Source organism: Oncorhynchus gorbuscha, linkage group LG10, assembly GCF_021184085.1.
Source record: "Oncorhynchus gorbuscha isolate QuinsamMale2020 ecotype Even-year linkage group LG10, OgorEven_v1.0, whole genome shotgun sequence".
Lineage (NCBI taxonomy): Eukaryota > Metazoa > Chordata > Actinopteri > Salmoniformes > Salmonidae > Oncorhynchus > Oncorhynchus gorbuscha.
In genome coordinates this window covers 8534519-8558481 of record NC_060182.1, presented here as the reverse complement: position 1 = coordinate 8558481, position 23963 = coordinate 8534519, and the positions used below count along the sequence as shown (strand labels likewise).

The following is a 23963-nucleotide window of genomic DNA, read 5'->3' as shown; positions in this document are numbered from 1 at the left end:
GTATGCACATTTCACTATACTGTAACACTATTAAACTATTTCACTCACTATGTATTACACTATTAACACTATTTAACACTATTTCACTATGTAACACTATTTAACACTATGTAACACTATTTCACTATTTAACACTATTTCACTATGTAACACTATGTAACACTATTTCACTATGTAACACTATTTCACTATTTCACTATGTAACACTATTTATTTCACTATGTACTATTTCACTATGTAACACTATTTCACTATGTAACACTATGTAACACTATTTCACTATGTAACACTATTTCACTATGTAACACTATGTAACACTATGTAAAACTATTTCACTATGTAACACTATTTCACTATGTAACACTATTTCACTATGTAACACTATTTCACTATGTAACACTATTTAACACTATTTCACTATGTAACACTATTTAACACTATTTCACTATGTAACACTATTTAACACTATTTCACTATGTAACACTATTTCACTATGTAACACTATTTCACTATGTAACACTATTTCACTATGTAACACTATTTCACTATGTAACACTATTTCACTATGTAACACTATTTCACTATGTAACACTATTTCACTATGTAACACTATTTCACTATGTAACACTATGTAACACCATGTAACACTATGTAAAACTATTTCACTATGTAACACTATTTCACTATGTAACACTATTTAACACTATTTCACTATGTAACACTATTTAACACTATTTCACTATGTAACACTATTTCACTATGTAACACTATTTCACTATGTTATTATTTCACTATGTAACACTATTTCACTATGTAACACTATTTCACTATGTAACCTATTTCACTATGTAACACTATGTAACACCATGTAATGTAAAACTATTTCACTATGCACATTTCATGACTGTAAGTAACACTATGTAAAACTATTTCATAAACACGTAACACTATTTCACTATGTAACATATATTTCATTATTATTATTATTAACACTATTTCACTATGTAACACTATTTCACTATGTAACACTATTTAACACTATTTCACTATGTAACACTATTTCACCATGTAACACTATTTCACTATGTAACACTATGTAACACCATTTCACTATGTAACACTATTTAACACTATTTCACTATGTAACACTATTTAACACTATTTCACTATGTAACACTATTTCACTATGTAACACTATTTCACTATGTAACACTATTTCACTATGTAACACTATTTCACTATGTAACACTATTTCACTATGTAACACTATTTCACTATGTAACACTATTTCACTATGTAACACTATTTCACTATGTAACACTATTTTACTATGTAACACTATTTCACTATGTAACACTATTTCACTATGTAACACTATTTCACTATGTAACACTATTTTACTATGTAACACTATTTCACTATGTAACACTATTTCACTATGTAACACTATGTAACACTATGTAACACCATGTAACACCATTTCACCATGTAACACTATTTCACTATGTTACACTATTTCACTATGTAACACTATTTCACCATGTAACACTATTTCACTATGTAACACCATGTAACACCATTTCACTATGTAACACTATGTAACACTATTTCACGATGTAACACTATTTAACACTATTTCACTATGTAACACTATTTCACTATGTATTTCACTATTTAACACTATTTCACTATGTAACACTATTTCACTATTTCACTATGTAACACTATTTCACTATGTAACACTATTTCACTATGTAACACTATTTCACTATGTAACACTATTTCACTATGTAACACTATTTCACTATGTAACACCATGTAACACTATTTCACTAAAACTATTTCACTATGTAACACTATTTCACTATGTAACACTATTTCACTATGTAACACCATGTAACACTATTTCACTAAAACTATTTCACTATGTAACACTATTTCCTATGTAACACTATTTCACTATGTAACACTATTTCACTATGTAACACTATTTCACTATGTAACACTATTTCACTATGTAACACTATTTCACTATGTAACACTATTTAACACTATTTCACTATGTAACACTATTTCACTATGTAACACTATTTCACTATGTAACACTATTTCACTATGTAACACTATTTCACTATGTAACACTATTTCATTTAACACTATGTAACACCATGTAACACTATGTAACACTATTTCACTATGTAACACTATTTAACACTATTTCACTATGTAACACTATTTCACTATGTAACACTATTTAACACTATTTCACTATGTAACACTATTTAACACTATTTCACTATGTAACACTATTTCACTATGTAACACTATTTCACTATGTAACACTATTTCACTATGTAACACTATTTCACTATGTAACACTATTTCACTATGTAACACTATTTCACTATGTAACACTATGTAACACCATGTAACACTATGTAAAACTATTTCACTATGTAACACTATTTCACTATGTAACACTATGTAACACCATGTAACACTATGTAAAACTATTTCACTATGTAACACAATGTAACACTATTTCACTATGTAACACTATTTCACCATGTTACACTATTTCACTATGTAACACTATTTCACTATGTTACACTATTTCACTATGTAACACTATTTCACCATGTAACACTATTTCACTATGTTACACTATTTCACTATGTAACACTATTTCACCATGTAACACTATTTCACTATGTAACACCATGTAACACCATTTCACCATGTAACACTATTTCACTATGTTACACTATTTCACTATGTAACACTATTTCACCATGTAACACTATTTCACTATGTAACACTATTTTCACTATGTAACACTATTTAACACTATTTCACTATGTAACACTATTTCACTATGTAACACTATTTCACTATGTAACACTATTTAAACACTATTTCACTATGTAACACTATTTCACTAACACTATTTCACTATGTAACACTATTTCACTATGTAACACTATTTCACTATGTAACACTATTTCACTATGTAACACTATTTCACTATGTAACACTATTTCACTATGTAACACTATTTCACTATGTAACACTATGTAACACCATTTCACAATGTAACACTATTTCACTATGTAACACTATTTCACTATGTAACACTATTTCACTATGTAACACTATGTAACACTATTTCACTATGTAACACTATGTGACACTATTTCACAATGTAACACTATTTCACTATGTAACACTATTTCACTATGTAACACTATTTCACTATGTAACACTATTTCACTATGTAACACTATTTCACTATGTAACACTATTTCACTATGTTACACTATTTCACTATGTAACACTATTTCACTATGTAACACTATTTCACTATGTAACACTATTTCACTATGTTACACTATTTCACTATTTAACACTATTTCACTATGTAACACTATTTCACTATGTAACACTATTTCACTATGTAACACTATTTCACTATGTAACACTATTTAACACTATTTCACTATGTAACACTATTTCATATTTCACTATGTAACACTATTTCACTATGTAAAACTATTTCACTATGTAACACTATTTACACTATTTCACTATGTAACACTATTTCACCATGTAACACTATTTCACTATGTAACACTATTTCCTATGTAACACTATTTCACTATGTAACACTATTTCACTATGTAACACTATTTCACTATGTAACACTATTTCACTATGTAAAACTATTTCACTATGTAACACTATTTCACTATGTAACACTATTTCACTATGTAACACTATTTCACTATGTAAAACACTATTTCACTTTCATGTAACACTATTTCACTATGTAACACTATTTCACTATGTAACACTATTTCACTATGTAACACTATGTGACACTATTTCACAATGTAACACTATGTGACACTATTTCACAATGTAACACTATTTCACTATGTAACACTATTTCACAATGTAACACTATTTCACAATGTAACACTATTTCACTATGTGACACTGTGTAACACAATTTCACTGTGAGGCCAAAAACCTGCCCAACTAAAAACAAAGTGTTACTTCATCGCTGTAGGTTCAATATTATTGGTACCCCGCTATAGGTACTGTACCTGTTGCCTGGCATCATGTTGTGGTAGCATAACTAAGCACATTCAACAAACACAGACACCAAGGTCTTTTATTAGCTGTCGTCAGTTGAAAAGAGACAATTTCAGAGAAATATTAATGTAATATTTTTTGAGACATGATCTACACTGCAATACTCTACGATGAACTACAGTACTATGAGTCAGCACAGGCAGCGCAGTGCGTCTCAGGCTGGTCTGGGTGTGGTACTGCTGTGATGATGTCATCTCTAGGAGACAGACTGGGGACAGGTCATCCTGCCTCTGCACGGAGGTCAGGGTGACTGCCTTTACTATTTTGGATGTGACTTTTACCGTATATCTTAATTGGAAGAAAAAAGGGCCGTGGCTTTCTTTAGTGGTACGAACTTTAAGAGCTCGGAGTCCTCCTTGTCGTCCTTGGTGGGAGATGTTTTTAATCCACCTTTCTTGGCACGGGGGCACCCAGACAAACTGAAAACAGAAAGTATGAAGCCGATAAAAAAAGGGTGGAAAAACACCTTGAACAATCGTCTTTTATGGTGGTGACGTTACTGTTTGACAAAAAAGGATGGAACATTATATGGAAAGCATCTTATTTTTTTATTCTAGTCAAGCCCGAAAGAAAGTGAAACATTTTAAATTAAAATAAAATTAAAATTAAAAAATTTAAAACGCTATTTTAAATAGTAAATCCAACAAAGTAGTAAAACCAAACTAAAAGGATAAGCATATCAAAAATAGATAAAACTTGATTTTTCACAGTTGCGGATGAGTGTATGAGTGTATGAGTCCTGCCTGAAACTACCATGATCTCTTTCTAAGCTTCACTGGCCTTGTGGTCTGTGTGTGTGAGAAGGAGGAGCGAGGGAGAGGGAGAGAGAAGGTCGTTTTGCGACTGTCTCCCATACAAGATGGAAAGTAGGTAGGGATGGTGAACGTAGGTTGGTAGTCCACTGATGAGCTCTGTACCTTCTGTGGGAGGCGTAGTTTCCAGTGTTATGTCCTGAACCATCACATCCTGGAGTGGGGCACCTGGGAAAATCAAGGGGAATGGGTTAAATGTAAGCACACCGACAAAATAGAACCATCACATTTGCACCATAGCAACTGATGGGTGTGGGGGTGTAGGAGTTCTGGTTTGTCAGCGGAGATGGGTGTGGGGGTGTAGGAGTTCTGACTGATGGGTGTGGAGGTGTAGGAGTTCTGGTTTGTCAGCGGAGATGGGTGTGGAGGTGTAGGAGTTCTGTCTGATGGGTGTGGGGGTGTAGGAGTTCTGGTTTGTCAGCGGAGATGGGTGTGGGGGTGTAGGAGTTCTGGTTTGTCAGCGGAGATGGGTGTGGGGGTGTAGGAGTTCTGGTTTGTCAGCGGAGATGGGTGTGGGGGTGTAGGAGTTCTGACTGATGGGTGTGGGGGTGTAGGAGTTCTGGTTTGTCAGCGGAGATGGGTGTGGGGGTGTAGTAGGTCTGGCTTGTCAGCGGAGATGGGTGTGGGGGTGTAGGAGTTCTGACTGATGGGTGTGGGGGTGTAGGAGTTCTGACTGATGGGTGTGGGGGTGTAGTAGTTCTGGCTTGTCAGCGGAGATGGGTGTGGGGGTGTAGGAGTTCTGACTGATGGGTGTGGGGGTGTAGTAGTTCTGGCTTGTCAGCGGAGATGGGTGTGGGGGTGTAGGAGTTCTGACTGATGGGTGTGGGGGTGTAGGAGTTCTGGTTTGTCAGCGGAGATGGGTGTGGGGGTGTAGGAGTTCTGACTGATGGGTGTGGGGGTGTAGTAGTTCTGGTTTGTCAGCGGAGATGGGTGTGGGGGTGTAGGAGTTCTGACTGATGGGTGTGGGGGTGTAGGAGTTCTGGTTTGTCAGCGGAGATGGGTGTGGGGGTGTAGGAGTTCTGACTGATGGGTGTGGGGGTGTAGGAGTTCTGGTTTGTCAGCGGAGATGGGTGTGGGGGTGTAGTAGTTCTGACTGATGGGTGTGGGGGTGTAGGAGTTCTGGTTTGTCAGCGGAGATGGGTGTGGGGGTGTAGGAGTTCTGACTGATGGGTGTGGGGGTGTAGGAGTTCTGACTGATGGGTGTGGGGGTGTAGTAGTTCTGGCTTGTCAGCGGAGATGGGTGTGGGGGTGTAGGAGTTCTGACTGATGGGTGTGGGGGTGTAGGAGTTCTGACTGATGGGTGTGGGGGTGTAGTAGTTCTGGCTTGTCAGCGGAGATGGGTGTGGGGGTGTAGGAGTTCTGACTGATGGGTGTGGGGGTGTAGTAGTTCTGGCTTGTCAGCGGAGATGGGTGTGGGGGTGTAGGAGTTCTGACTGATGGGTGTGGGGGTGTAGGAGTTCTGGTTTGTCAGCGGAGATAATAATAATAATAATAATAATATATGCCATTTAGCAGGTGTGGGGGTGTAGGAGTTCTGGTTTGTCAGCGGAGATGGGTGTGGGGGTGTAGTAGTTCTGACTGATGGGTGTGGGGGTGTAGGAGTTCTGGTTTGTCAGCGGAGATGGGTGTGGGGGTGTAGGAGTTCTGACTGATGGGTGCAGGAGAATAACAAGGACAGATGCAGTAACAGTAATGTTAGCAGTCCCAGTAAAAACAGCAGAAATAGAAGTAAATAGAATGGATCATTGTAGCATACAGTAGTGACAGAACCAAGGAGAAAGCCCAGTGGAAGACAGACATACTTGAGTTCAGCAGAGTGGGTCGCCATGAGGGACCGAAGACTCTTATCAGCAAGAGGACACCCAGAAAGACTGAAGGGAGAGAGAGGAGATAGATAAGAGAGAGAGAAAGAGAAGAGAGAGGGAGAGAGAAATATAAGAGAGAGAGTAAGAGAAGAGAGAAAGAGAAAGAGAAAGAGAGAGAGAAAGAGAGAGGGAGAGAGAGAAAGAGAGAGAGAAAGAGAAGAGAGAAAGAAGAGAAGAGAGAAAGAGAGAGAAATAGAGAGGATAGATAAAGAGAAGAGAGAGAGAGAGAGAGAAAGAGAAAGTGAGGGAGGAAAATAAATCAAAGACGAAATATAGTTCAAAGTTATTGAGAAAGTCTTTGGAAATAGAAAACAGCCAGCAAGGAAAACATTCTATTTTGATGCAATCTTAATCTAAATTGTTATTTAAGTTAGCTGCTATGTTTATTGTATACAGTGTGACTACATCATTGGCTCAGGGCTTGTGCTATATAGAGGGGCATACTATACCTGCGATGGGATGCATAGTTTCCGGTGATGTGGCCACTGCCGTCACAGCCAGGAGTGGGGCACCTGGAGACAACAATAGAGAGGATAGGAAAGGAGAGGAGAGGAGAGGGGAGGGGAGGGGAGGAGGGAAGAGGGGAGGAGAGGAGAGGAGAGAAGAGGAGAGGAGAGGAGAGGGGAGGAGGAGAGGAGAGGAGAGGAGAGGAGAGGAGAGGAGAGGAGAGGAGAGGATGGTGAATGACAGTATCTCAGGGGAAAGGGGATCAGAAAATCAGAGAGAGTGTCATGGTGGACTTAAAGGATGCTTTGTACAGCCGTTCCTCCAGGGAGAATAGACAGACCCTGCCACAGAAACATTTATCCGGAGCCTGCATTCATTGTAGCTGGGGATTTTAACAAAGCCAATCTGAAAACAAGACTCCCTAAATTTTATCAGCATATCGATTGCGCAACCAGGGGTGGTAAAACCTTGGATCATTGTTACTCTAACTTCCGCGACGCATATAAGGCCCTGCCCCGCCCCCCTTTCGGAAAAGCTGACCACGACTCCATTTTGCTGATCCCTGCCTACAGGCAGAAACTAAAACAAGAGGCTCCCACGCTGAGGCCTGTCCAACGCTGGTCAGACCAAGCTGACTCTACACTCCAAGACTGCTTCCATCACGTGGACTGGGACATGTTTCGTATTGCGTCAGATGGGAATATTGACGAATACGCTGATTCGGTGTGCGAGTTCATTAGAACGTGCGTCGAAGATGTCATTCCCATAGCAACGATAAAAACATTCCCTAACCAGAAACCGTGGATTGATGGCAGCATTCGCGTGAAACTGAAAGCGCGAACCACTGCTTTTAATCAGGGAAAGGTGTCTGGCAACATGACTGAATACAAACAGTGCAGCTATTCCCTCCGCAAGGCTATTAAACAAGCTAAGCGTCAGTACAGAGACAAAGTGGAATCTCAATTCAATGGCTCAGACACAAGAGGCATGTGGCAGGGTCTACAGTCAATCACGGACTACAAGATGAAATCCAGCCCAGTCACGGACCAGGATGTCTTGCTCCCAGGCAGACTAAATAACTTTTTTGCCCGCTTTGAAGACGATACAGTGCCACTGACACGGCCTGCAACGGAAACATGCGGTCTCTCCTTCACTGCAGCCGAGGTGAGTAAGACATTTAAACGTGTTAACCCTCACAAGGCTGCAGGCCCAGACGGCATCCCCAGCCGCGCCGCCCTCAGAGCATGCGCAGACCAGCTGGCCGGTGTGTTTACGGACATATTCAATCAATCCCTATACCAGTCTGCTGTTCCCACATGCTTCAAGAGGGCCACCATTGTTCCTGTTCCCAAGAAAGCTAAGGTAACTGAGCTAAACGACTACCGCCCCGTAGCACTCACTTCCGTCATCATGAAGTGCTTTGAGAGACTAGTCAAGGACCATATCACCTCCACCCTACCTGACACCCTAAACCCACTCCAATTTGCTTACCGCCCAAATAGGTCCACAGACGATGCAATCTCAACCACACTGCACACTGCCCTAACCCATCTGGACAAGAGGAATACCTATGTGAGAATGCTGTTCATCGACTACAGCTCGGCATTCAACACCATAGTACCCTCCAAGCTCGTCATCAAGCTCGAGACCCTGGGTCTCGACCCCGCCCTGTGCAACTGGGTACTGGACTTCCTGACGGGCCGCCCCCAGGTGGTGAGGGTAGGCAACAACATCTCCTCCCCGCTGATCCTCAACACGGGGGCCCCACAAGGGTGCGTTCTGAGCCGTCTCCTGTACTCCCTGTTCACCCACGACTGCGTGGCCACGCACGCCTCCAACTCAATCATCAAGTTTGCGGACGACACAACAGTGGTAGGCTTGATTACCAACAACGACGAGACGGCCTACAGGGAGGAGGTGAGGGCCCTCGGAGTGTGGTGTCAGGAAAATAACCTCACACTCAACGTCAACAAAACTAAGGAGATGATTGTGGACTTCAGGAAACAGCAGAGGGAACACCCCCTATCCACATCGATGGAACAGTAGTGGAGAGGGTAGCTAGTTTTAAGTTCCTCGGCATACACATCACAGACAAACTGAATTGGTCCACTCACACTGACAGCGTCGTGAAGAAGGCGCAGCAGCGCCTATTCAACCTCAGGAGGCTGAAGAAATTTGGCTTGTCACCAAAAGCACTCACAAACTTCTACAGATGCACAATCGAGAGCATCCTGGCGGGCTGTATCACCGCCTGGTACGGCAACTGCTCCGCCCTCAACCGTAAGGCTCTCCAGAGGGTAGTGAGGACTGCACAACGCATCACCGGGGCAAACTACCTGCCCTCCAGGACACCTACACCACCCGTTGTTACAGGAAGGCCATAAAGATCATCAAGGACATCAACCACCCGAACCACTGCCTGTTCACCCCGCTATCATCCAGAAGGCGAGGTCAGTACAGGTGCATCAAAGCTGGGACCGAGAGACTGAAAAACAGTTTCTATCTCAAGGCCATCAGACTGTTAAACAGCCACCACTAACATTGAGTGGCTGCTGCCAACACACTGTCATTGACACTGACCCAACTCCAGCCATTTTAATAATGGGAATTGATGGGAAATGATGTAAATATATCACTAGCCACTTTAAACAATGCTACCTTATATAATGTTACTTACCCTACATTATTCATCTCATATGCATATGTATATACTGTACTCTACATCATCGACTGCATCCTTATGTAATACATGTATCACTAGCCACTTTAACTATGCCACTTTGTTTACTTTGTCTACACACTCATCTCATATGTATATACTGTACTCGATACCATCTACTGTATGCTGCTCTGTACCATCACTCATTCATATATCCTTATGTACATGTTCCTTATCCCCTTACACTGTGTATAAGACAGTAGTTTTGGAATTGTTAGTTAGATTACTTGTTGGTTATCACTGCATTGTCGGAACTAGAAGCACAAGCATTTCGCTACACTCGCATTAACATCTGCTAACCATGTGTATGTGACAAATAAGATTTGATTTGATTTGATTTGATTTGACCATTGACTTACAGGAGCACATCTTTCTTGCAATCCTTTGGCTGTTGGAACTGGACCTTGAAGTTTGGGGTGGTGACCTCTCCAGGGTACTTCCTCTCCTCGGGGTAGTCCTGCATCAGGTCCATGTCCTCAGGGTCGGACGAGGCAAACGACTGCGCTGTGTGGTGCTCCATCTGTGCAATCAAATGGAATCAAGAAAGGTGGAAAACACAACCGAATCCTTTAGTACATTTAAAATGGTTTGTTACGCATGAGTGTACACATGGCAACGAGCCTCCATGATCATAATGAGGAGAAGAGACAAGGACAGATGAAGGAGAAGAAGAAGGTAGATCACAGACCTCCTCTGTATCCTCCTCCCGCTGGCGGTTAGGTTTGGTGTAGTCCAGAGGCTCCTCCCAGTGTTCCTGTTTGTAGGCGTGGCCCGTGTGGGGCGAGGTCATGCCACTGCTGCCTCCGTGGTGCAGGGAAGATGAGGAGGAGGAGGGGTCCGGGGAACACAACCCTGGGCTGGTGCCCTCTCGTTTGACGGGCTTCTTCATGCTCAGGTCAAGAGTCCCATTCTCGTCCACCTCGATGTCCATACTCTGCAGAGGGCAATTATGGTAATGCTGACAATCACAATAACATTACATTGTCTCATGTGATACACACCACAATGTATCAGGACAAGTCTATCCCCAGCGCCTGTTATCTTAATGCCCCACCTGTCTCTCTTAAACACATTTGAATGGACATACATTGCCAACAGAGCTGGTCAGGCTCCGTTTGTATTGTCAGATCTATAAGACCGGGGAAACAGAACCTCTCTTTAGTATTCATCTGAAATGGTATTCATATTGGCTGTAGAGGAGCCAGAGAAATCAAAGAGTTACGCGCCGCGGGCACGTTGGCTGTGGGGAGCAAGAAAAAAATGGGCCCTGGTCCCAGAACGGTCCCTGGCTGACGAGCACTACTACTGAGCTACGATGGCCATTAATCTTCCCTTTCTATCGCCCAACACCATGTCAGGAAATCAAAAAAGTATGAAACAGTCACTCTCCCCGCAAAGGCAAAAAGCTTTTAAAAAAAAACACAGTATGGGTGAGAGTGCTGCTCCAATTACATCTCCTGTGCACAGATAGACAGAGGGCGGAAGGGAGGGAGGGAGGGACAGAGAGATTCGGCCGGCAGATAATGAAAAAAGACTACCTGGTGGAGGGTAATCCGAGGGAACTGGCAGCCAGCCAAATTCAATAACAACATGAAAAGGATGAAGGGATAGGGGGAAAAAATATAAAGATAGGTGATGCAACAATACCTCAACACCATCCTCTTCCTGTTAATGAACGCCACCTGATGTTACATTCTATTTGATTGGCAGTTGCTGAGCTCTACGAGTCTAGGGGTAACTTGGCAGTTGCTGAGATCTAGGAGTCTAGGGGTTACTTGGCAGTAGGTGAACTCTAGGAGTTTAGGTGGTAACTTGGCAGTAGGTGATCTCTAGGAGTTTAGGTGGTAACTTCGCAGTAGGTGAGCTCCAGGAGTTTAGGTGGTAACTTGGCAGTAGGTGATCTCTAGGAGTTTAGGTGGTAACTTGGCAGTAGATGATCTCTAGGAGTTTAGGTGGTAACTTCGCAGTAGGTGAGCTCCAGGAGTTTAGGTGGTAACTTGGCAGTAGATGATCTATAGGAGTTTAGGTGGTAACTTCGCAGTAGGTGAGCTCCAGGAGTTTAGGTGGTAACTTGGCAGTAGGTGATCTCTATGAGTCTAGGTGGTAACTTGGCAGTAGGTGCGCTCTAGGAGTCTAGGGGTAACTTGGCAGTAGGTGAGCTCTAGGAGTTTAGGGGGTAACTTGGCAGTAGGTGAGCTCTAGGAGTTTAGGGAGTAACTTGGCAGTTGGGGAGCTCTAGGAGTCTAGGGAGTAAATTGGCAGTTGGGGAGCTCTATGAGTTTAGGGAGTAACTTGGCAGTTGGGGAGCTCTAGGAGTTTAGGGAGTAACTTGGCAGTAGGTGAGCTCTAGGAGTTTAGGGAGTAACTTGGCAGTAGGTGAGCTCTAGGAGTCTAGGGAGTAACTTGGCAGTAGGTGAGCTCTAGGAATTTAGGGAGTAACTTGGCAGTTGGTGAGCTCTAGGAGTCTAGGGAGTAACTTGGCAGTAGGTGAGCTCTAGGAGTCTAGGGAGTAACTTGGCAGTAGGTGAGCTCTAGGAGTTTAGGGAGTAACTTGGCAGTAGGTGCGCTCTAGGAGTTTAGGGAGTAACTTGGCAGTAGGTGAGCTCTAGGAGTTTAGGGAGTAACTTGGCAGTAGGTGAGCTCTAGGAGTCTAGGGAGTAACTTGGAAGTTGCTGAGCTCTAGGAGTCTAGGGAGTAACTTGGCAGTAGGTGAGCTCTAGGAGTCTAGGTGGTAACTTGGCATTTGGGGGAGCTCTAGGAGTCTAGGTGGTAACTTGGCAGTTGGGGAGCTCTAGGAGTCTAGGTGGTAACTTGGCAGTTGGGGAGCTCTAGGAGTTTAGGGAGTAACTTGGCAGTAGGTGAGCTCTAGGAGTTTAGGGGGTAACTTGGCAGTAGGTGAGCTCTAGGAGTTTAGGGAGTAACTTGGCAGTAAGCGAGCTCTAGGAGTTTAGGGAGTAACTTGGCAGTTGGGGAGCTCTAGGAGTCTAGGGAGTAAATTGGCAGTTGGGGAGCTCTATGAGTTTAGGGAGTAACTTGGCAGTTGGGGAGCTCTAGGAGTTTAGGGGGTAACTTGGCAGTAGGTGAGCTCTAGGAGTTTGGGAGTAACTTGGCAGTAGGTGAGTTCTAGGAGTCTAGGGAGTAACTTGGAAGTTGCTGAGCTCTAGGAGTCTAGGGAGTAACTTGGCAGTAGGTGAGCTCTAGGAGTCTAGGGGTAACTTGGCAGTAGGTGAGCTCTAGGAGTCTAGGTGATAACTTGGCAGTAGGTGAGCTCTAGGATTCTAGGGGTAACTTGGCAGAGTTAGATCTCTAGGAGTCTAGGTGGTAACTTGGCAGTAGGTGAGCTCTAGGAGTCTAGGTGGTTAACTTGGCAGAGTTAGATCTCTAGGAGTCTAGGTGGTAACTTGGCAGTAGGTGAGCTCTAGGAGTCTAGGGGTAACTTGGCAGAGTTAGATCTCTAGGAGTCTAGGTGGTAACTTGGCAGAGTTAGATCTCTAGGAGTCTAGGTGGTAACTTGGCAGTAGGTGAGCTCTAGGAGTCGGGGGTAACTTGGCAGAGTTAGATCTCTAGGAGTCTAGGTGGTAACTTTGCAGTAGATGAGCTCTAGGAGTCTAGGGGGTCGCTTGGCAGTAGGTGAGCTCTAGGAGTCTAGGGGGTAACTTGGCAGTAGGTGAGCTCTGAGAGTCTAGGGGGTAATTTGGAAGTTGCTGAGCTCTAGGAGTCTTGGGGTAACTTGGCAGTAAGTGAGCCCTAGGAGTCTAGGGGTAACTTGGCAGTAGGTGAGCTCTAGGAGTCTAGGGGTAACTTGGCAGTAGGTGAGCTCTAGGAGTCTAGGAGTAACTTGGCAGTAGGTGAGCTCTAGGAGTCTAGGAGTAACTTGGCAGTAGGTGAGCTCTAGGAGTCTAGGTGATAACTTGGCAGTAGGTGAGCTCTAGGATTCTAGGGGTAACTTGGCAGAGTTAGATCTCTAGGAGTCTAGGTGGTAACTTGGCAGTAGGTGAGCTCTAGGAGTCTAGGTGGTTAACTTGGCAGAGTTAGATCTCTAGGAGTCTAGGTGGTAACTTGGCAGTAGGTGAGCTCTAGGAGTCTAGGGGTAACTTGGCAGAGTTAGATCTCTAGGAGTCTAGGTGGTAACTTGGCAGAGTTAGATCTCTAGGAGTCTAGGTGGTAACTTGGCAGTAGGTGAGCTCTAGGAGTCGGGGGTAACTTGGCAGAGTTAGATCTCTAGGAGTCTAGGTGGTAACTTCGCAGTAGGTGAGCTCCAGGAGTTTAGGTGGTAACTTGGCAGTAGGTGATCTCTAGGAGTTTAGGTGGTAACTTGGCAGTAGATGATCTCTAGGAGTTTAGGTGGTAACTTCGCAGTAGGTGAGCTCCAGGAGTTTAGGTGGTAACTTGGCAGTAGATGATCTATAGGAGTTTAGGTGGTAACTTCGCAGTAGGTGAGCTCCAGGAGTTTAGGTGGTAACTTGGCAGTAGGTGATCTCTATGAGTCTAGGTGGTAACTTGGCAGTAGGTGCGCTCTAGGAGTCTAGGGGTAACTTGGCAGTAGGTGAGCTCTAGGAGTTTAGGGGGTAACTTGGCAGTAGGTGAGCTCTAGGAGTTTAGGGAGTAACTTGGCAGTTGGGGAGCTCTAGGAGTCTAGGGAGTAAATTGGCAGTTGGGGAGCTCTATGAGTTTAGGGAGTAACTTGGCAGTTGGGGAGCTCTAGGAGTTTAGGGAGTAACTTGGCAGTAGGTGAGCTCTAGGAGTTTAGGGAGTAACTTGGCAGTAGGTGAGCTCTAGGAGTCTAGGGAGTAACTTGGCAGTAGGTGAGCTCTAGGAATTTAGGGAGTAACTTGGCAGTTGGTGAGCTCTAGGAGTCTAGGGAGTAACTTGGCAGTAGGTGAGCTCTAGGAGTCTAGGGAGTAACTTGGCAGTAGGTGAGCTCTAGGAGTTTAGGGAGTAACTTGGCAGTAGGTGCGCTCTAGGAGTTTAGGGAGTAACTTGGCAGTAGGTGAGCTCTAGGAGTTTAGGGAGTAACTTGGCAGTAGGTGAGCTCTAGGAGTCTAGGGAGTAACTTGGAAGTTGCTGAGCTCTAGGAGTCTAGGGAGTAACTTGGCAGTAGGTGAGCTCTAGGAGTCTAGGTGGTAACTTGGCATTTGGGGGAGCTCTAGGAGTCTAGGTGGTAACTTGGCAGTTGGGGGAGCTCTAGGAGTCTAGGTGGTAACTTGGCAGTTGGGGAGCTCTAGGAGTTTAGGGAGTAACTTGGCAGTAGGTGAGCTCTAGGAGTTTAGGGGGTAACTTGGCAGTAGGTGAGCTCTAGGAGTTTAGGGAGTAACTTGGCAGTAAGCGAGCTCTAGGAGTTTAGGGAGTAACTTGGCAGTTGGGGAGCTCTAGGAGTCTAGGGAGTAAATTGGCAGTTGGGGAGCTCTATGAGTTTAGGGAGTAACTTGGCAGTTGGGGAGCTCTAGGAGTTTAGGGAGTAACTTGGCAGTTGGGGGAGCTCTAGGAGTTTAGGGAGTAACTTGGCAGTAGGTGAGCTCTAGGAGTTTAGGGAGTAACTTGGCAGTAGGTGAGCTCTAGGAGTTTAGGGAGTAACTTGGCAGTAGGTGCGCTCTAGGAGTTTAGGGGGTAACTTGGCAGTAGGTGAGCTCTAGGAGTTTGGGAGTAACTTGGCAGTAGGTGAGTTCTAGGAGTCTAGGGAGTAACTTGGAAGTTGCTGAGCTCTAGGAGTCTAGGGAGTAACTTGGCAGTAGGTGAGCTCTAGGAGTCTAGGGGTAACTTGGCAGTAGGTGAGCTCTAGGAGTCTAGGTGATAACTTGGCAGTAGGTGAGCTCTAGGATTCTAGGGGTAACTTGGCAGAGTTAGATCTCTAGGAGTCTAGGTGGTAACTTGGCAGTAGGTGAGCTCTAGGAGTCTAGGTGGTTAACTTGGCAGAGTTAGATCTCTAGGAGTCTAGGTGGTAACTTGGCAGTAGGTGAGCTCTAGGAGTCTAGGGGTAACTTGGCAGAGTTAGATCTCTAGGAGTCTAGGTGGTAACTTGGCAGAGTTAGATCTCTAGGAGTCTAGGTGGTAACTTGGCAGTAGGTGAGCTCTAGGAGTCGGGGGTAACTTGGCAGAGTTAGATCTCTAGGAGTCTAGGTGGTAACTTTGCAGTAGATGAGCTCTAGGAGTCTAGGGGGTCGCTTGGCAGTAGGTGAGCTCTAGGAGTCTAGGGGGTAACTTGGCAGTAGGTGAGCTCTGAGAGTCTAGGGGGTAATTTGGAAGTTGCTGAGCTCTAGGAGTCTTGGGGTAACTTGGCAGTAAGTGAGCCCTAGGAGTCTAGGGGTAACTTGGCAGTAGGTGAGCTCTAGGAGTCTAGGGGGTAGCTTGGCAGTAGGTGAGCTCTAGGAGTCTAGGGGGTAGCTTGGCAGTAGGTGAGCTCTAGGAGTTTAGGGAGTAACTTGGAAGTTGCTAAGCTCTAGGAGTCTAGGGGGTAACTTGGCAGTAGGTGAGCTCTAGGAGTCTAGGGGGTAGCTTGGCAGTAGGTGAGCTCTAGGAGTTTAGGGAGTAACTTGGAAGTTGCTAAGCTCTAGGAGTCTAGGGGGTATCTTGGCAGTAGGTGAGCTCTAGGAGTCTAGGTGGTAACTTGGCAGTAGGTGAGCTCTAGGAGTCTAGGGTTAACTTGGCAGTAGGTGAGCTCTAGGAGTCTAGGTGGTAACTTGGCAGTAGGTGAGCTCTGAGAGTCTAGGGGGTAACTTGGAAGTTGCTGAGCTCTAGGAGTCTAGGGGGTAACTTGGCAGTAGGTGAGCTCTGAGAGTCTAGGGGGTAATTTGGAAGTTGCTGAGCTCTAGGAGTCTTGGGGTAACTTGGCAGTAAGTGAGCCCTAGGAGTCTAGGGGTAACTTGGCAGTAGGTGAGCTCTAGGAGTCTAGGTGGTAACTTGGCAGAGTTAGATCTCTAGGAGTCTAGGGGGTAACTTGGCAGTAGGTGAGCTCTAGGAGTCTAGGGGTAACTTGGCAGAGTTAGATCTCTAGGAGTCTAGGTGGTAACTTGGCAGTAGGTGAGCTCTAGGAGTCTAGGTGGTAACTTGGCAGTAGGTGAGCTCTAGGAGTCTAGGGGTAACTTGGCAGAGTTAGATCTCTAGGAGTCTAGGTGGTAACTTGGCAGAGTTAGATCTCTAGGAGTCTAGGTGGTAACTTGGCAGTAGGTGAGCTCTAGGAGTCTAGGGGTAACTTGGCAGAGTTAGATCTCTAGGAGTCTAGGTGGTAACTTTGCAGTAGATGAGCTCTAGGAGTCTAGGGGGTAACTTGGAAGTTGCTGAGCTCTAGGAGTCTAGGGGGTAACTTGGCAGTAGGTGAGGTCTGAGAGTCTAGGGGGTCATTTGGAAGTTGCTGAGCTCTAGGGGTCTTGGGGTAACTTGGCAGTAAGTGAGCCCTAGGAGTCTAGGGGTAACTTGGCAGTAGGTGAGCTCTAGGAGTCTAGGGGGTAGCTTGGCAGTAGGTGAGCTCTAGGAGTTTAGGGAGGAATTTGGAAGTTGCTAAGCTCTAGGAGTCTAGGGGGTAACTTGGCAGTAGGTAAGCTCTAGGAGTCTAGGGGGTAGCTTGGCAGTAGGTGAGCTCTAGAAGTTTAGGGAGTAACTTGGAAGTTGCTAAGCTCTAGGAGTCTAGGGGGTAACTTGGCAGTAGGTGAGCTCTAGGAGTCTAGGTGGTAACTTGGCAGTAGGTGAGCTCTAGGAGTCTAGGGGTAACTTGGCAGTAGGTGAGCTCTAGGAGTCTAGGGGTAACTTGGCAGAGTTAGATCTCTAGGAGTCTAGGTGGTAACTTGGCAGTAGGTGAGCTCTAGGAGTCTAGGTGGTAACTTGGCAGTAGGTGAGCTCTAGGAGTCTAGGGGTAACTTGGCAGAGTTAGATCTCTAGGAGTCTAGGTGGTAACTTTGCAGTAGATGAGCTCTAGGAGTCTAGGGGGTAACTTGGAAGTTGCTGAGCTCTAGGAGTCTAGGGGGTAACTTGGCAGTAGGTGAGGTCTGAGAGTCTAGGGGGTAATTTGGAAGTTGCTGAGCTCTAGGGGTCTTGGGGTAACTTGGCAGTAAGTGAGCCCTAGGAGTCTAGGGGTAACTTGGCAGTAGGTGAGCTCTAGGAGTCTAGGGGGTAGCTTGGCAGTAGGTGAGCTCTAGGAGTTTAGGGAGGAATTTGGAAGTTGCTAAGCTCTAGGAGTCTAGGGGGTAACTTGGCAGTAGGTAAGCTCTAGGAGTCTAGGGGGTAGCTTGGCAGTAGGTGAGCTCTAGAAGTTTAGGGAGTAACTTGGAAGTTGCTAAGCTCTAGGAGTCTAGGGGGTAACTTGGCAGTAGGTGAGCTCTAGGAGTCTAGGTGGTAACTTGGCAGTAGGTGAGCTCTAGGAGTCTAGGGGTAACTTGGCAGTAGGTGAGCTCTAGGAGTCTAGGGGGTAACTTGGCAGTAGGTGAGCTCTAGGAGTCTAGGAGTAACTTGGCAGTAGGTGAGCTCTAGGAGTCTAGGAGTAACTTGGCAGTAGGTGAGCTCTAGGAGTCTAGGGGTAACTTGGCAGTAGGTGAGCTCTAGGAGTCTAGGGGGTAACTTGTGGACACAAGCAGGACAAAGAATACATGTTAGCAGCAGGTATAAGCAGGGCTAAAGATAGGGGGCTTGCCTACCTTGCTAGCCAGGTCCTGGTGCTTGGTGCTCAGGTTCTCAGGCCTCTCCCAGCAGCGTGTGGACAGGTTTAGGATAGCGGTGGCAGCCATGTGGGCTGCCTGGGCTTCATGGGAGTAGTCGTAGGCAGAAGAGGAGGCAGTCTTTCCATAACCTCCATGCAGGCTGAGGCTGGGAGAAGAAGACTTGGGGGACGAGATTTTAGCTGAGGGAGCAGAAAAAAGATAAACAGAGATTTTAGCTATATCATCGTGTCCTGTTGTGTGTCTGTATCTGTGTCTGTATGTCTGGGGGGTTGTCTGTGTGGGCTAAAGCTATATACGGCTATAGGACAACTTTTCCTTACATTTGAAGGCTTTGGGTGAGGCTTCGCTGGTCGGTATCTTTGGAGCAAGCATGCGTTTCCCAAACACCTGACAGTCGAAGCTTGCATAATCAAAGGAGACCTTGGAGTACTTCTCCAGCTCCTTGGCCAGGTTGGCACGAGGTGTGGCAGGCACCATATTGGGCCTGTACTGCCCATAGTGAGGTACTTCCAGCTGCTTCACAAAACACATGGGCCTGGAGGGAGAGAGAGAGAGAGAGAGAGAGAGAGAGAGAGAGAGAGAGAGAGAGAGAGAGAGAGAGAGAGAGAGAGAGAGAGAGAGAGAGACAAAAAGAGAGAAACAAAGAGAGAGAGAGAAACAAAGAGAGAGAGAGAGACAAAGAGAGAGAGAGAGACAATGAGAGAGACAAAGAGAGAGACAAATAGAGAGACAAATAGAGACAAATATAGTTTATTTCACTTTTGTATATTATCTACCTCACTTGCTTTGGCAATGTTAACACATGTTTCCCATGCCAATAAAGCCCCTTGAATTTAATTGAGAGAGACAAAGAGAGAGAGAGTGAGAGACAAAGAGAGAGAGAGAAAGAGAGAAGAGAGAGAGAGAGAGAGAGAGAGAGAGAGAGAGAGAGAGAGAGAGAGAGAGAGAGAGAGAGAAAGAGAGAGAAAGAGAGAGAGCGAAAAGAAAAGAGTGAGAGAGAGACAGTGAGTGAGAGAGAATTGAATTGAATTGAGAGAGAGAGAGAGAGAGAGAGAGAGAAAAGGGGGTGTGTGTGTGTGAGAGGAGAGAGGCAGGATTAAAAGCTCTCTTATCAGCAGAGGGCACATTTGCATATTGTAGAGCATGGAATTGATTAGCTTTAAACCCTCTCGTTTTCCTGGAGTGCCAGGGCTTTTGTCAGACCTGTTGGGGTTAAATCCACTGACACACGCAAATGGTCCTGGGAGGGGATAGTGTAGTCCAGTGATTTCCCTCTACTTATCACAGAGTATAGTACCCCATCCCTCACCGCTCCTACCATGTACAATCCCATATCCCTGGTCACAGACAGTAGCCTGGAATGGTTCAAACAACATGCTCTCTCGCATGGCTCAAAGACTGTCTGGGAGGAAATGGCTTCTGTCATGTTCACAGACACATAGACAGACAGTGTTGAACTGAGCTGTGTGCTTTCTGCCATTGAGCACTGGCATAACCTTTCTCTTTATTCAACGTGGATAGCATTATAACAATGATATCATGTTGAGTATTTAGCCAGCTCGGGTGTGTTTTCTACACACAGAAAAGGCCAGCTCATTTGAATGACAATGAAGAAAAAACAAGGCTAGCTTTATTATGTTTAAATACTTGGGCACTTTGTCGGACCACAGACGAGGTTCCTCAAGGAAAGCAATTATTTTCCCTTATCCTCACAATACCCTCTAACTCGCATAATTAGCTTATCGGGTGGCATTATTAATTAAAATACCAAGAAATGAGGATGTACTTAGCATAATACCTCTGTCTAGTCGTTAAATGTAATTATCATTCTTTTGAGCGTGATGAGGGTGAATAGAGAGAACAGGATGTTGAGGTGACATGACAAAAACATCATTGCACTAGTGCTGATTAAAACTGGGATGTCCTGATTGACACATCAAACAAGGGCTCCGCCTGCCGAGCAGTCGACAACATCACGAGTGGTGCTACTCAGTCATTGCAAGGTCACAGTGTCACGCCCTGACCTTAGAGAGCCTTTTTATTCTCTATTTGGTTAGGTCAGGGTGTGACTTGGGTTGGCAAATCTATGTGTTCTATTTCTTTGTTGGCCGGGTATGGTTCCCAATCAGAGGCAGCTGTCTATCGTTGCTGATTGGGGATCATACTTAGGCAGCCTGTTTTCCACCTGAGTTTGTGGAATCTTGTTTTTGTTCAGTTACTGTGTAGCCTGCAATACGTTATGCTCGTTTATATTTCTTTGTTTGTTTTGGTGTTCATCATTTCTTTATTTCCTATAGATAGATAGAAAGAGGTGTGACCAATCACAGGGCAGTTCCTTACCTTAAAACTCTGTCATTGTTGTTGGGACTTTCTTTGAGGTGCTCTCTGATTGGCTGGGAGAGATGCTGCTTGTCAAGGTTGTGGCTCTTGGACAGCTTCTCTGTGGCTGCGATGGGGCATCCTGACAAACTGGGACATCCAATAAGAGGAGAGAGTGAATACTGGGGAGGAGTCAGGGTACTGTACAGTACATCTACATCAAACTGATCCAGGGTGACATACAGAACATGCAGTCACATAGATAAACACATAATGACACACACACGCACATGCACACGCACACCAACATACATACACACACATACACACACACACATGCACACACATACATACACACGCACACACATATAAACATACACACATACATTGCCTTGCAAAAGTATTCACCCCCCCCCTTGGCATTTTTTCCTCCAAATTGCTGAAGTGAAATGAAAAAAAAAATCTTGTTTCAAAAAACAAAAACATGTTTTTTTTTAATTACAACATTTAAAAAAACAGAAAAGTGGTGAGTGCATATGTATTCACCCCCTTTGCTATGAAGCCCCTTAATAAGATCTGGTGCAAACAATTACCTTCAGAAGTCACATAATTAATTAAATAAAGTCCACTTGTCTGCAATCTAAGTGTCACATGATCTCAGTATATATACACCTGTTGCGAAAGGCCCCAGAGTCTGCAACACCACTAAGCAAGGAGCACTGCCAAGCAAGCAGCACCATGAAGACCAAGGAGCTCTCCAAACAGGCCAGGGACAACGTTGTGGAGAAGTACAGATCAAGGTTGGGTTATAAATAAAAATCAGAAACTTTGAACATCCCACAGAGCACCATTAAATCCATTATTAAAAAATTGAAAGAATATGGCACCACAACAAACCTGTCAAGAGAGAGCTGCCCACCAAAACTCACAGACCAGGCAAGGAGTGCATTAATCAGAGAGGAAACAAAGGGACCAAAGATAACCCCGAAGGAGTTGCAAAGCTCCACAGCAGGGATTGGAGTATCTGTCCATAGGACCACTTTAAGCCGTACACTCCACAGAGCTGGGCTTTATGGAAGAGTGGCCAGAAAAAAATTAAGCAAACATGTTTGGTGTTTCCCAAACATATGGAAAAAGGTACTCTGGTCAGGTGAGACTATAATTGAGCTTTTTGGCCATCAAGGAAAACGCTATGTCTGGCACAAACCCAACACCTCTCATCACCCCGAAAACCCCACCCTCACAGAGAAGCATGGTGGTGGCAGCATCATGCTATGGGGATGTTATTCATCGGCAGGGACTGGGAAACTTGTCAGAAATTATGGAATGATGTATGGCGCTAAATACAGGGAAATTATTGAGGGAAACCTCTTTCAGTTTTCCAGAGATTTGAGACTGGGACGGAGGTTCACCTTCCAGCAGGACAATGACCCTAAGCATACTGCTAAAGCAACACTCGAGTGGTTTAAGGGGAAACATTTAAATGTCTTGGAATGGCCTAGTCAAAGTTCAGACCTCAATCCAATTGAGAATCTGTGGTAGGACTTAAAGATTGCTGTACACCAGCAGAACCCATCCAACTTGAAGGAGCTGGAGCAGCTTTGCCTTGAAGAATGGGCTAGAATCCCAGTGGCTAGATGTGCCAAACTTATAGAGACATACCCCAAAAGACTTGCAGCTGTAATTGCTGCAAAAGGTGGCTGTACAAAGTATTGACTTTGGGAGGGGGGGGGGGGGATAGTTATGCACGCTCAAGTTTTCTGTTTTTTTTGTCTCATTTCTTGTTTGCTTCACAATAAAAAATATTTTGCATCTTCCAAGTGGTAGGCATGTTGTGTAAATCAAATGATACTCCCCAAAAATCCAATTTAATTCCAAGAGGGGTTAATACTTTGTATACAGTGCATTCGGAAAGTATTCAGACCCCTTGACTTTTTCCACATTTTGTTACGTTACAGCCGTATTCTAAAATTATTTAAAAAAAATCCCCCTCATCAATCTACACACAATATCTGATAATGACGAAAAAAACAGGTTTTTTGACATTTTTGCAAATATAAAAATGTACATAAGCATTCAGACCCTTTACTCAGTACTTTGTTCAAGCACCTTTGGCAGCGATTATAGCCTCAAGTCTTATTGGGTATGACGCTACAAGGTTGGCACACCTGTATTTGGGGAGTTTCTCCCATTTTTCTCTGCAGATTTGCCCAAGCTCTGTCAGGTTGAATGGGAGCATCACTGTACAGTTATTTTCACATCTCTCAAGAGAATGTTAGATCGGGTTCAATTCCAAGCTCTGGCTTGGCCACTGGGTCGTTGTCCTGTCGGAAGGTGAACCTTCGCCCCCAGTCTAAGGTCCTGGGCACTCTGGAGCAGGTTTTGATCAAGGATCTCTGTACTTTGCTCTGTTCATCTTTCCCTCGATCCTGACTAGTCTACCAGTCCCTACCGCTGAAAAACATCCCCACATCATGATGCTGCCCCATCATGCCCACCATAGGGATGGTGCCAGATGTGACGCTTGGCATTCAGACCAAAGAGTTCAATCTTGGTTTCATCAGACCAGAGAATCTTGTTTCTCCAAGTGGGCTGTCATGTGCCTTTCACTGAGGACTGGCTTCCGTCTGGCCACTCTACCATAAAGGCCTGAATGGTGGAGTGCTGAAGAGATGGTTGTCCTTCTGGAAGGTTCTCCCATCTCCACAGAGGAACTCTAGAGCTCTGTCAGAGTGACCATCGGGTTCTTGGTCACCTCCCTGACCAAGGCCCTTCACCCCCGATTGCTCAGTTTGGCCAGGCGGCCAGCTATAGGAGAAGTCTTGGTGGTTCTAAACACACACACACACACACACACACACACACACACACACACACACACACACACACACACACACACACACACACACACACACACACACACACACACACACACACACACACACACACACACACACACACACACACACACACACACACACACACTGTTGAGTACCTG

The 23963-nt window shown here is 44.7% G+C and overlaps 1 protein-coding gene across 4 annotated transcripts in view; it reads right to left on the bottom strand.

Moving 5' to 3' along the window:
• The window catches only part of LOC124045500 (myelin transcription factor 1-like), a 167327-nt gene that overhangs the window by 15489 nt on the left and 127875 nt on the right, over positions 1–23963 (bottom strand). For 3 of the 4 annotated variants that reach the window (XM_046364831.1, XM_046364833.1, XM_046364835.1), the window contains 10 exons: positions 23961–23963; positions 20987–21115; positions 18967–19181; positions 18623–18825; positions 10687–10932; positions 10358–10518; positions 7282–7344; positions 6770–6838; positions 5073–5135; positions 4491–4574 (listed from right to left, as the gene is read on the bottom strand). The exon at positions 23961–23963 is cut by the window's right edge and continues 88 nt beyond it. In XM_046364831.1, the coding sequence (XP_046220787.1) occupies positions 4491–4574; positions 5073–5135; positions 6770–6838; positions 7282–7344; positions 10358–10518; positions 10687–10932; positions 18623–18825; positions 18967–19181; positions 20987–21115; positions 23961–23963 (1236 nt within the window). The remainder of the gene's footprint in view (positions 1–4490; positions 4575–5072; positions 5136–6769; positions 6839–7281; positions 7345–10357; positions 10519–10686; positions 10933–18622; positions 18826–18966; positions 19182–20986; positions 21116–23960) is intronic. The other variant, XM_046364832.1, reaches the window with a different exon arrangement.